We start from the raw sequence: 14,190 nt of genomic DNA on the forward strand, positions 1-14,190 counted from the left end.
CTCACCTCATTCTCACTCCAACCACCACCATCACCACATCCACCACCATCAACACCACATCCACCACCATCACCATCTCTGCCTCCACTACCATCACCACCTCTACCACCATCACCACCTCCACCTCCATCACCACCTCTACCTCCACTGCCATCACCGCCTACCACCATAACCACCTCTATCAGTACCCTACCATCAGCAGCAGCATCTTCACTGCTAGCACCACCTCCACTATCACCACATCCACCATCACCACACTGCTAACACTATATCACCATGTCTAGCACTGCCACCATCTCTATTGCTATCACCACCTCCATTATCACCACCATTACCACCTCTAACATCAATGCCACCATTACCTTCACCACCATCATCACCTTCACCATTACCACCATCACCACCTCTATCAATAACTACCTCCGTTACTGTCATCACCTCCATCATTATCACCATTATCATCCCAGCCCCAGCATCACTATCATCACCATCACCATCTCTACTACCAAAACTGCTGAAACTACCATCACAATCAGTATTTCTATGTTCATATAACCACCTCCATCACCACCCCCTCTACCACTTCCACTACCATCACCACCACCACCAACAGCAGCTCCACCACCACCATTACCACAATTGCCATCTGTATGTGAAATAATGAAGAGATTACAGGCAGGCATGTTTACTCCGGGCAGATTTCTTGTGACAGGACTGCCGAGCAGAATTTAGCAGGAGTCAAAGGAGTTGGGCTATCTGGCTGACAGACATGATCAGGAGTAGAGGACTGCCCCAAGTTTAGCCCACTTGGGAGGAGAGGTGGTCTTGCCTGGCTGGAGTGCACTTAGTGGAACAGGCTGTCTTCACAGGTGTAGGTTCAGGTGGGTGGAGGTTATGCTAGTGCAGTGCAGTACATTACTTAACATGGCCCTTCTAGCCATAGTCTTTGTAACTCCCACCAAACGACTGAGTGGGACTATGCAAATGAGGTGCTTGTGGCCCACCAAGGATATTAGACAGCTTGCTAATAATGTAAATATGGTGCTTGGCACCCTCGTGGTGGTAGGACTTTGCAAATAAGGTGTATGGAACCCTAAACCAAGGGGGTTGGTCAGTTTTGCCATCCCACTAGGCTTAAAATGAGACATCCCAGAGGCGGGAAGGGAGGATCTCACCACCACCAAGAAAGCAGAGCCAGGAGTTGAGCGCGTCCTTTGGACCCAGGATCCCTGTGCTGAGAACCTCCTAGATCCAGGAGACAGAGAGAGAGCTGTAATACCAGAGATGGCGAGAGACAGCGAGACGCAGCGGCAGAGAAATGGTGGCAGCAGAAGCAGCAGAACCAGGAGACTGGCAGGAGATGGCGTGGTGGGCTTCCTGGCCCATGGAGTGAGAAAGCTGAGTGCCTTCTGACAGGAGTCTTCCTAGTGGAGGGGGGTGCCTCCGGGCACTTATTGGCAGAGCTAAAGAGCTTTGTAACACTTGCCGAAGCAGGGCAGAGGCCGAGGGCCAGACAGGCATGCCCACGGGCAAGGCTGAGACGAGGCTGTCCTGATCCAAGAATTGTATCCTGAGCATTCCGAACCTAAATTGTAACCTATTACTTCCCTAATAAACCCCATAATCATTAGTATTGTCTGTGAGTTCTGTGTGGCCTTTGCAACAAATTATCGAACTCAGCAGAGAAGTAGAGGGTGCTGCGAAAGGGATGGTTGGTGACAGAATTGGTAAAAAGGTCGGAGAGTGAAAGCATGTCTGACCTCCGCCTCATAGGAATCAGCCTTGGGCTGTTGATCTTGTTGCTCCTCCCCTATTTTTACAGCTAGTGACACATCCCGGCCATGCCTGGCTCTTGCTACTCTCTAGGGCATATGGATTTTGGCAGGCCCCTTGCTCCTGGCCACCTGCCTGGACTGGCCATGGCAGTGAAGTCATGAGGGTGGCAGTACTGGGATTGCTGGGGAGTGGGGTGGGGAGAGAGGGGCCGCCCTGGCTGGGAGAGGAAGAGGCCTCGCTCCCCAGGCTGACCCTAGTGAAAACGATGAAGTAAGCACAAATCTTGATGGTCCAGTCCCCCAAACTCCCTCCCCTCTGCCTGCCGGCTAGTCATGGGCTTCGGGGGATGTGGGTTGTCTTTGCCAAGGACTCTGAGTTTCTCTTTTCCAGGAGACACTTTGCTACTCAGATTGGCCCCCTGGGGGGATACAGGGACCAGAAGGCTGTTATCTGGGGGTGGGGAGAGAACTGACTAGCAGAGAAGCTGCCCCATTTCTCCACTCAGCTGGGTAGCCCCTCCCTCCACATTAAGCTGTGTGTGCACGTGTGGGTGCGTATGAGTGTGTGTGTGAGTGTGGTGTGTGTCTGTGTGAGTGTGTCTGTGTGAGTGTATGTGAGTGTATGTGTGTGGTGGGAGCAGAATATTTCCAGAGCTTCAGGCTGCAGCTGCTCTCCTTGTGCCTTCCCCGTAAGCGTCAGGGCCTCCAGCCGCTTGCACTGCCTGTAAGGACTGGGGACTGGCTGGCCCTGGGAACAACCTCTCTCAGTCCTTCCAAACCCCTAAACTGCCTGAATGCTCAGCTAATCCTACCCTCCAGGATCTCACTTGAGAGCTGCGGGAAGTGGGAAAAAATACTATCCTGGGATGTGTTTATCTCTGCATCAGGCGTGACAGCCGGGCAGACAGGCTGGCGACTGGTGAGGCTGAGAGGCCGCTGAGTCCCAGAGATGGGGGTTGGAGGGTGGGGTCGGTGAGAGCACTGGGGAGGGGGCCACGCTCTCATTCACATCCTGGGACTGAGATGTGGGTGTGGCTGAGCTACCTCGCACTTGCCCCTGAAAGTCACTCCTCAGAGGAAGGACTTTTGCTGGGTTAGAAAAGAGTTTGGTAGGACATGGAGCCCTTCTGACACGCAGTAGTGACAGCCAGTGTTTATTGAGAACTTACTATATATCAGGCCCTTTCCAAGCACTTTATATGTGTCAACTCATTTACTCCTACATCACGAGAAGGCTAGTACAATGGCTGTTATCTGTATTTACTGAGGAGGAAACTGAGGCATAGATAGGTTAAGAAATTTGTTGAAGGTTATACTGTTAATAAGAGGTGGAGCTAGGACTTGTGCCCAGGCCATCTAGCGCCAGGGCTCATGCTCTTTACGCTCAGGTGGGGATGAGGGTGGAGGTGGGGGTGGGCGTGTGGGTGGAGTAGGGTTCCTCCTTTGAAGTGGTGAGTCCTGCAGATTCCTTCTCCTTCCCCGGTGTCTGCACCTGGTAAGACAAACAGCACAGAAATGGGAGCCAGGAGTCTTGGGGTCTTGGCCGCCAGCTTGCTTTCTGGCTGTGGACAAATCCGTCCTCTCTCTGGCCTCAGTTTCCTCATCTGTCCTGTTCGGGTATCGGCCTGAGCCCAGTGATCCCTGAGGGCCCTTCCAGCCTGACATCTGCAGCTGAGCTATCCTGGCTTGGAACTACTCCTGTTTCTTGGGCCTCCCTTGGGATCAGCTTGATCCCTGGGAATGGGGGCAGGGTGGGGAAGGGAGAAGACAATGACCCGGAAGACCCTGTGTGTCTGGATAGCTCCTGTGTGGCCTCTTTGATTCTGCTCTGTCAAGAGGAGCAGCAGCATCACAGATCAGAGACAATAGCCAAACATGCTCACTCACACACAGACGCCATCTAGGTGTGTGGTTAGGGGCAGGGAGAGGGTCTGCTGGGATCAGCTTCCCACCAACCCTGGACATCCCTTGGCCTCCCCTGACAGGCCCTCCTCCCCTCTCCACAACTGTGGTGGGGGTAGGGACAGATCCTTAGCCCTCAAGACCCTCCTGTCTCACTCTCTCCTCTAGCCCCTCGGAGAACCCAGTGGGGAGCATCTTAAATTATCCTCCTCACCCAACCAGGCCCTTCCTTCCCCTCCAAACTACATTCAGAAAGCCTTTCTATTTATCCAGTAGCCATTTACTAAGTGCCTACTATGTGCCAGGCACTGTGCCAGGTGTGGGAAGACAGGGATGGATGAGCTTGATCCCTCCTCTAAGGAGCTCACAGCCTAGTGGGGATTCACCCCAAACCGTCCGGCATTCCTTACCCTTCATCATCACTTAGGGACATCCTCAGGCCTTTGGAGAATCATCAAAGGTAGAGGAGAAAGGTGAGTGTGTTAGGGTTCTCCAGAGAAACAGAATCATGAGTTGGAATCAACTTGACGGCAACAGGTTTGGTTTTAGCCTTGGTGGTGCACTGGTCAAGAGCTAAGGCTGCTAACCAAAAGACTGGCAGTTCGAATCCACCAGCGGCTCCTTGGAAACCCTATGGGGCAGTTCTACTCTGTCCTATAAGGTCGCTATGAGTCAGAATCAACTCAACAGCAATGGGTTTGTTTTTTGTTTTTTGTTTTGTACGTATATTTAGAGAGAGAGATTTACTTTAAGGGACTGGCTTATGTGATCGTGGGGGCTGGCAAGTCCAAAATCTGTAGGTTAGGCAGCAGGCTGGAGACTACTGTAGGCTTTCATCCCAAGACCCACAGGTCAGGTGACAGGAAGATTGCAGAGCAGAGAAAGAGAATGAGTTCTGTCAAAGTATCTATTTACAGTCTGGGGACAGACCACATCCTAACAAAACTCCCCTTTCAACTGATTAATTGACTATAACAGATTACATTATGTAATTACATTAGATTACATCAGACTACCTTATGGAACAGCAACTAGTCTAGTGTCTAGCCCAACCACTGGGAATCATAGCCTAGCCAAGTTGACAGATAAAATTAACCATCACATGGGGTGAGGGATTTTCTGAGGTCTGGAGGTCAGAGAAGGTCTGGGGGTCAGAGAAGCTCTGGGAGCTGAAGACAGCAGGCCCTGGGAGGGGTGTACCTGGTGCGGGGACCCCTTTTCTGAAGGCTGCTGGGCCTGGGTGGGAAGAGGATGGGAGGGCCAAGGAGAGGGACTGACATATGTGAGGCCTACAGGCAGGCAGGCAGGGGCTTGGGGTGTCCCAGTAACTGAAAGAAGACCTGAGTGGCTGGAATGTGGTGGAGGGGGGAAAGTGACCCTGAGATGAGGCCAGAGAAGCAGCAGGGCTGAAGAGAGCAGGTGTTTGCAGGTTTTGTTAAGAATTTTGAAGTTTAACTCAGGCCCACTAGGAAGTGACTGAAAGATTTTAAGTCGTGTGGCTACATGATCAAATTTGTGTTTACAAAGGTCCACTCTGACTGCGAAGTTCCTGGGTGGTGCAAGCGGTTAATGCGCTAGGTTGCTAACCATTGTGAGGGAAACAGAGGTGAATTTGAAAGGCTGTGAGCCATTCATCTAGAGAGAGGCTCACTCATGGATATACAGGGCTGAACTCAGGACACAGGTCTAGGCTCACAGGCCTTTCAAATTCAACATGTCCAACACTGGACTTTTCCTGACCACCAAACTTGCTCCTTCTTCAGGGTTCCTTAGCCCAGCAATTGAAACCACCACTCAGCTGATCACACCGGAAACTGGGAGTCATTGAATCATTCTCAACACCTGCTTTTCCCTCACCTTCACATCCAATGAATCACCAAATCCTGAAGTTTCACCTGCTAATTGCTCTTCAGTGTATTCATTTTCACTTCCTTGCTACCACCATATCCAGGCCACTATCATAGCTTGCTTGGGCTACTGCAGTCACCTTCTAACTGGTCTCCAGCACTCCTCTCCAGGGCCTGGTCCACAGAGCAGTTAGAGTACCAATACCAGTAGCCATGGACTCATCTCCAACTCATGGGGACCCCATATGCATCAGAGTAGAGCTGTGCTCCGTCGTAGGATTTTCAAAGGCTGATTTTTGGGAAGCAGATCACCAGGCCTTTCTTCCAAGGTTCCTCTGGGTAGACTCAAACCTCCAACCTTTTGGTTAACTGTTTGCACCATCCAGGGACTTTGAACTCAGATATCAGCATGGAAGGGGTCTTTGGAGCTCAGCCAAGTAATTTCTGTCCCGTTCTCAAGCTACCTACTCTAGCCTCCCGGTCAATTCTCTGAGCTAGCTCCTCAATAGCTTTCCAATAAATTATCTTTCTTCTTCTTGTTTCATTTTATTTTTTGCTTATAAATGCCAGAGTTAGTTTCTGTTATTTACAGACTGAGGAGCCAGCAAAGAAAACTGAGAAGGACAAGACTTCAGAAGGGCAGGAGGAAAACTAGGAGAATGGAGTTTCACAAAAATAAAAGTATATCTTGAAGCACGGAGTAGCCAGTGGTGTCAATTTTTATTTAAAAAATGTCTAGTATGTCTGTATAAGCATAGAAGTAAAAGGCAAGAAGGATATACAGCTGTTAACAATGATTAACAGTGTGCGGGGGGAGGCTTTGATAGATCTTTGTTTCAAAGTACAGGAACTCAACTCATTTAAGAAAAGAACAACAAAAAGTAATTTATTGGCTTATGTTACTGAAAAATCAGGGGTGGATCTGTCTTTGGCACAACTCAAATAACGTCATTAGGGCTTAATCTCCCTCTATTTCCCACTCTCTCCTCTCTGCTCTCCTCTGTGTAGGCTTCCTTCTTAGGCAGTACTCCTGGCAGCCCCAGGCATACGCCTACCCAGTTAGCAACCAACTCCAGAGCACAAGCCATTCTCCTTCCCAGTGGTGCCAATAAAATCCCGGGATTGACTCTGATTGGCCTGGTTTAGGTCATATGACCATTCTGAACCAACCACTGTGGCTCAGAGTGGCCAGGCCTCAATCACATGACTACCCCCGAAGACAGGGCGGGGCAGTGCAAGCCACTTTTACTGAGGGGGGCAGGGGATTCTCTAAACGAAATCAAGACACGTTTATCAGAAGAATGGGTTCTGGGCATAAAGGGAAGGGTACAATGACTGGCCAGGTTTGGATCTCAAGGCCATACCTGGAGGGCATGAGGCGAGGCCTTTTGAGCCATGCTTCCTCAAAGCAATGGGTACTGGGCAGGCAAAACTACACCTGAACACTGCCGGTGGACTTGGTGGTGGGGTAGAAGTAAGAATAACGGAATAGCTAATGTGTGGGCTCTAAAGTCAAAGGCCTGGGCTCAAATCAGAGCTTTACCACTAACTTTTTTTTTTTTTTTTTTTTTACTTCTGAGCCTCAATTCTCATCTGATAACAGGGTTAATATAGTAATAGCACCTACCCCTTAGAATTCTTATGAGAATTAAATGGAATAATCTGCATAAAGGACTTAACCCTGTTCTTGGAAGAGAACAAGTGCCCAGTGAATGTTTGCAAATTATTACAATGGTTTTGGACTTCCGTGGGGGTGACCATATCTTTGATAGGGGATCAGGCAGTCCCTTATGCCATGAGGGTCTCCCCAGAAGAAGCTCCAGAGCTGACATGTTGCTCAGTCTCAGCCTTCCAGATTCTAACCTCAGACATGGGGAAAAGAGTAAGGGACCTGGTAGTAGGGTGTGGTCAGGGTGAATCCCAGTAGGGCTGGGGGCAAGGCTGGTATGAGGATGCTAGAGGGCCAGGGAGAGGGGAGGAGAAATAGGGTGAGGAGGGTGAGATAGGCCAAGAGGGTGAGAACCAAGGGGAGGGATGATTTTGGGCAGAGCCAGCAGGGGTCACTGCAGATCTAAGTAACCTCAGGGAGCTGGCAGGATGACCCACTGGCTCCTCCCACATTACTACCTGCCATGCCACCGCCTTCACCGGGATGCATGGCTTTGGCCAGTTCTAGGCAGTGGATCAGGGTTTGACTCATGCAGTTGGAGGCAGCTGCCTAGGGCACTTGCCCTCAGTGCCCTCCTGGGCCTGTGCTGTCTCTCCTCCCAAGGAGGCTCTGAGCTTTCTGCCTCACAGGACCCTGAGTTCCAACAGTGCCCAGAAAGTGTCTCTTGAGATGCTCGCCTGTAAAGAGCTTTGAAGCCAAATGCATTTCCTTGTCCCATCCTCCTCTCAGAGGGTCCCAGCAGTCCGGGAAATGTGTAGCATTTTTTTTTTTAGCTCAGGTTTTCTGCGCTTATTTGAGCCTTTTTGCTGAAACACACTTAGGGTAACACTGATTTAAGGCATCGTGCTGTCGGAGGGCGAATGCCCCTGGGAGAGAGGTTAATGCATCCAGCAGATTTCTCCCCTTCAATTGCAATGGTTAAGCGCTCGCTGCTAACTGAAAGGCTGGCTGTTCGAACCCACTGGTGGCTCCATGGGAGAAAAGACCTGACGATCTGCTCCTGTAAAGTTATAGCCCGGGAAACCCTATGGGACAGTTCTACTCTGTCCTATAGGGTCATTATGAGTTGGAATCGACTCGACGGCACGCAACAACAACAATTGCAACGTAAGGTCCCTGTGTGGTGCAGATCGTTTGCTCTCAGTTACTAACCTATAGGTTGGCAGTTGGAACTCAGCCAGTGGTGCCGTGGAAGAAAGTCCTGGCAATCTGCTTCCATTAAGATTACAAGCAAGAAAACTATAGTGCAGTTCTATTCTGTAACACATGGAGTTGCCATGAGTTGGAAGTGATTCGACAGCAATAGGTTTGGTTTTATTGCAAAGTAGTATGTAACACATGTCTGCTGTTAGGAAAAAAATAAAAAACTGTAAAGAAAACTACCTTTCTCACCTCCTGCTACCTAGTCCTTTCTCAGAAGAGCTCTGGCTGATGTCTTCATTCTTCCTAGGGAGGAGGTGACCGTGAAAGCACACCCATTCCTACTGGGGGAAAGCTCCATAAGAAAAGGACCCTTCTGTTGAGTCCCTGGGTGGTGCAGATGGTTAAGCGCTCAACTACTAGCCGAAAGGTTGGCGGTCCGAGCCCACCCAGAGGTACCTCAGAAGACAGGCCTGGCGATCTGTTTCTGAAAGGTCTCAGCCTTGAAAACCCTCTGGAGCAGTTCTACTCTGCGCACATGGACTTGCCATGGGTCGGAATGGACTTGACGGCAGCAAACAACAACAACAAAACCAGTGTCCGCCTCATCGGACCTACCTTATTGACAAACCACTGACAGAAAAGGACCCTTCTGGAGCTGACCTCGTCCAGCCCTCTGTCTCCACCCTGTGCCAGTTCCTGCCTCCTTTCTCATCGGCATTCCTGGAGGAAAGGAGGATGTTGCTGGTGGTATGGAGGGTGTCGAGCGGCACGGAAGGTGAGAGGCCATCTGGATCCTCAGGGTGGAAGGTGATCTTCCTTTATAGGTGGGGAAACTGAGGCTTGGAGAGGGGCTGTGATTTACTGCGGTTTCACAATGAGTCAGTGGCAGAGCGCTCAGGACTCCTGGCTCCTGCCGGGCACCCCCCCCGCCCCACCCCGCTCTCAGTGCCGTGAGGCTGTGTAAGGGCTTGTGCCCGCTGTGCAAGGCCGTGGTTCCCTGTGTGGGACTGTGCCAGGCCACTCGCCGGAGTGGGTGGGTGCTGTGCGCGCGCACCACAGTTGTGTAACAAGCTTCAGGGTGTGTGCTCGAGCCCATTAACCTGATGCAACAGGGAAGTTGCGGTCCCGTGAGCAGGGGTGTGGGCACTTGGCTGGTGCCCAAACCACAAGGAGTATTTGGCTTGTGGTTGCGGAGGCTGGGCCTGGGGGCTGCAGGGTTGCCTACTTCAGGGCTCTTCCATCCCTGGGTGCCCACATCCTGGTCCCTGTGGGCACAGGGCTTAAAATGGGGCCACCTGGCTACATGATAGTGGGGGCAGGGGTGCAGAGAGGGGAGCCTTGCCCCATCCTCATCCTGTTTGCCAGGATGCCTATTGTGTTGGGGTAGGGACAGGCAGAGCTTCCTCCCTGTGGTTCAGTCTCTCCCACCTCTTCCTGGCTGGCCCCCTACCCTCCTAACCATCCTGCGGCCCTCACCTCAGTGGCAGGTCATGCTTATCTCATTCTCCACAGCAACATCTGTCTGTCACTCCCTGCCACCTCCTGAGTCCCCCAGTCGGGTTCCCTGCCCCCCGCCCCGCCAACTCCATTCTGATTTTTCCCAGCACACTCCCCTTTAAGCAGAAGGGGGTCGGATAAAAACAGCAGCCGCTTCGCAGCTGGGTCAGAGTCTCACCGTACACTGCCATATGAGCTGAGTGACTGAGAATGACCCATGTCCCCTCTCAGCCTCCCTGTGCTCTTCTGAGAGTTGGAGGTACTGCCACTTTGCCACAGAGTTTTTGGAAGGGGAGTGTGTGCTCAGGGAGTCCCTGGCTCTAGGAAAGGACCCCGGGAATGGGAGTTGCCCTTTTATTCTGCCTCCTCCCACATGGACTGAGCGTCAGGGCACCCCCACCCACAGCGTCCCCATCACCAGACGGGCAGCAGGGAGAGCCGGGGGCGCTGGGAGGAGAAGGCCAGGGAAAGCAGGCACTGTCCTGCCTGTCCTGTGCCTGGCGAGGGTGACTCAGAGGCCACCTGTGCGCCCGCCCTCCTTTCTGGAAGGAGGTGAGGCTAGTGTCTTTCTTTCGTCCTGTCTCACCTGCTCCAGCTCTCAGAGAGGCAACATCCTTGGAGCTGGCCAGTGGTTCCGGGGATATGGGGCTAGGTGAGGGGAGATAGGGTGTCTGTGCCCAGGGCCCTCACCTCCTTCCCTGGCTGAGCTGCACCTGGCAACCTGGGGTGCTTCCCAGTGCCCCCAGAATGCCCTGCATCTATATAGCCTTATCCTGCACTTACTGCCCAGTGTTTTTTCTTTTTTAACTCCCCATTGGCCCTCCTCCCCTCCCTCCCAGCCTCTGGTAATCACGAATCTACTTTTGTCTCTATGCATCTGTCTAGTCTAGATATTTCATCTAAGTGATCATACAACATTTGCCCTTTCGTGTCTAACTTATTTTACTTAGCATAATGTTTTCAAGGTTCATCCATATTGTAGCCTGTATCAGAACCTCATTCCTTTTTATGGCTGAATAATATTCTATTGTATGTATGTACCAGGTCACTGGGTGACGACGCAAAGGATTTGGTTACTAACTGAAAGTGTGGCTGTTTGTATCTGTCCAGTGGCATAGTGGAAGAAAGGCTGTGGAGCATAGTTCCACTCTGCATCACGTGGGGTTGCCATGAGTCAGAATCCACTCAATGGCAAGGGGTTCGGTTTTTTTGTTTTTGGTATGCGTATATACCAGATTTTGTTTATCCATTCATCTGTTATTTCCATCTTTTGGCTATGGTGAATAATGTTGCAATGAACTTTGGGGTACCAGGACTGCCTATTGTTTTGATGATCTGTTTATGTATCTATTTAAAAATAATAATCCACCGGTCGTCATCGAATTAGTTTTGACTCCTGGAGACCCCATGTGTGTCAGAATAGAACTGTGCTCCGTAGGGTTTTCAACGTCTGCGATCTTTTGGAAGTAGATCGCAAGGTCTTTCTTCAGAGGTGCCTCTGGGTAGACTTGAACCTCCGATCTTTTGGTTAGCAGTCAAGCACGTTAATGCTTTGGACCACGTGGGGACTTCAAAAATAATAATACTGTTGTTATTGTGTGCCGTTGAGTCGATTCTGACTTATAGCTACCCTATAGGACAGAGCAGAACTGCCTCATAGGGTTTCCTAGGCTGTAGTCTTTATGGGAGCAGATTGCCAGGTCTTTTCTCCTGCAGAGCTGCTGGTGGGTTCGAACCACCGACATTTAGGTTAGCTAACACTTACATGCTGCTTAATGTGTACCAGGCTTCCCAGAACATAACTCATTTCATCCTCACAACAGAAGTAAGTACGATCGTTATCTGTGAGAAAATTGAAACCCAAGGAAAGGAAGTGCCCTGCCCGAATTCACATAGCACCTGTTGTCTGACCTTGGTCACGATTGCATCACTCCGTTTTGTTTTCTTCAGAGCCTTGACCACAAAAACAGTTCTCTATTTCTGTGTTTGATTGTTCATTGTTGGTCTGTCTGTCTAGACTGCAAGCTCCATGAGGGCAGGGATTTCCTCTTCCTCATTCACATTCCCAAAGTCTTAACTGGTGCCTGGACACAGCAGATGCTCAATAAACATTCGTGGAATGAATGAGCCCAGGACCCACTCAAATGAGACTCCTTGAGTGTGTGCTCTGTGAGCGTGCATCTCTGTTACCTACACTGCCCAGCATAGGCCTACCCTGACGTGGTGCTTGGTTTGTTGAATGAATAAATGACTGAATGGGTGGAAGAGAGTGTGGAGGAGTCAGTTGCTGCTGATCTCCTCCCTCAGAGTCAGGGAACTAGTGGAAGGTCTTCAGCCATTGGAAATGTGGGGAAGAATTGATTCCTTTGGATCTTGGTCTGGGTTCTCTGTATGATTTTGTGTGTGGGCACAGAGAGGATGGATACAGGAGGGGGGCATGAGAACTGGATCAGAAACAATACAATTCCTGGGAAATGACTCCTTGAATAATTGCTTTGCACCCAAAGGCAGGAGCAGACAGAAATAGAGCATACGTGTGTGGTTCAGAGGAGGCTTCTAGTATGTGTTAAGATGAACAGGTAAGTGAGTTATTGCTGTTGTTGGGTATCATTGAGGGGATTTCGACTCATGGTGGCCCCGTGTGACAGAGTCGAGCTACCCCATAGGGTTTTCTAGGCTGTAATCTTTACTAGAGCGGATTGCCAGGTGTTTCTTCAGCAGAGTGGCTGTGTGGGTTTGAACTGCCAAACTCTCGGTTAAGTGAGTGAAGTGAGTCGATGACATTTCGAGCTCCTTGAGGGCAGACCCCAGCGAGAATTATCTTTGTAGCCCCGGCCCCCAGCACTGAGGCCAACTTGTAACCAACCTGCAAACAAGTAACAACCTTGCAAGTGGGAAAGCAAAGAAAGATGTCTAAGGTGGGATGAGTCCTTGTAAAAAGGGGCACTGAAGGTGGGGCTAGGGGGAGGTGAGAACCAAAAGAACTGAATTTTGGAGGACAGAAAATGAGTATGCAAAACTACACTTACAGAAAAACATGTCCAAAATATTTCATTAAGGGTAAAAAGCCGGTTACCAAATAGCATGGATGATCTCATTTTTATAAATATATGTGTATTTTTACATATATATATGTGTGTATATATGTATAGAAACCACCAAACATCTGTCAGCTTGTCATACTGTCGTGATGTGCGTGTTGCTATGACGCTGGAAGCTACGCACCAGTATTTCAAACACCAGCAGGGTCACCCATGGTGGACAGGTTTCAGACTAAGATAGACTAGGAAGAAAGGCTTGGTGATTTACTTCCAAAAATTAGCCAGTGAAAACCTTATGGATCACAACAGAACATTCTCTGACCCCCTTGCCTTGGACACGTCATCAGAAGGGATTAATTGCTGGAGGAGGACATCATGTCTGGTGAAGCAGAGGACCAAGAAGGGCATGGGAGACTCTCGGTGAGATGGATTGGCACGATAGCTTCAACCATGGACTCAAACGTGCTGGCGATTATGAGGATGATGCAGGACCGGGCAATGTTTCGTTCTTTTGTACAGAAGGTCGTCATTCATAGGAGATGTCTCGACAGCAGCTAACAACCACATGTATAGAAAAACCTTCACGGTTATACCCAGAGTTACTTTAACAGTGGCTAGCTCCAGTTTCCGAAACTATGGGGAGAGGAAACATCTCCTTTTTTTCCCAGAGCAGTCTATATTGTTTGAAATTTTTACTATGAGCACGCATCCTTTTTATAACCAGGAAAAGCAATAATGCCATTTTTGTTCTGAAGGGTAAAATGAATAGGCATTCACTGTGGAGAGAAAGTCTGGAAAGGCCTGCTAGGCAGGGGGAGCAACACAGACAAAGGCAAAGAGGCAGGAATGAGCATGCCATACCTGGGAACTGCAAGCTGTGTGGCATAACTGGGGGACATTGGGGGTGGCTGGCAAAGAGGAGTTTCCAGGGGCCACATCACCAAGGGCTTTGCATTTCATAAGGAGAGTTTAGAGTCAGTTCTTAGGATGAGGGTGGGGGAGTGATAGGTTCTGATTTACATATTTAGCAAATGAGTTGATGGGGTGGAGGGAGCCTGGAGGCTGGGAGGCCAGTGGGGAGGCTGTTGTAATAACAGAGGAAACAGAAAGTGGGGCCAGGCACCGTGGCAGCTTAGAGGGTAGATAAGAGGAAACGGAAACGAGAGCTAAGTGGAGGCCAAATCAGACAACTGTCCCAGAGCGGGAACTGGGTTTGTGTGTCTCACCAGGGTCTGCAGGGCTGCAGCCCAGCCTGGCATATTAATGGTGGGGAGGCCAGGTCTAGAGATGATAATCATCATGATCATGAGGAAGAT

At 50.2% G+C, this 14,190-nt stretch overlaps 1 protein-coding gene across 1 annotated transcript in view; it reads left to right on the forward strand.

The window, feature by feature from the left end:
- Positions 1–276: 276 nt before the first annotated feature.
- The window catches only part of VEGFA (vascular endothelial growth factor A), an 80,609-nt gene continuing 66,695 nt past the window's right edge, over positions 277–14,190 (forward strand). The window contains exons 1-3 of the mRNA XM_023734117.1: positions 277–535; positions 9,030–9,111; positions 9,283–9,369. Coding sequence (XP_023589885.1) covers positions 277–535; positions 9,030–9,111; positions 9,283–9,369 — 428 coding nt within the window. The remainder of the gene's footprint in view (positions 536–9,029; positions 9,112–9,282; positions 9,370–14,190) is intronic.

This window comes from Trichechus manatus, unplaced genomic scaffold (genome assembly GCF_000243295.1).
Source record: "Trichechus manatus latirostris isolate Lorelei unplaced genomic scaffold, TriManLat1.0 scaffold00065, whole genome shotgun sequence".
Lineage (NCBI taxonomy): Eukaryota > Metazoa > Chordata > Mammalia > Sirenia > Trichechidae > Trichechus > Trichechus manatus.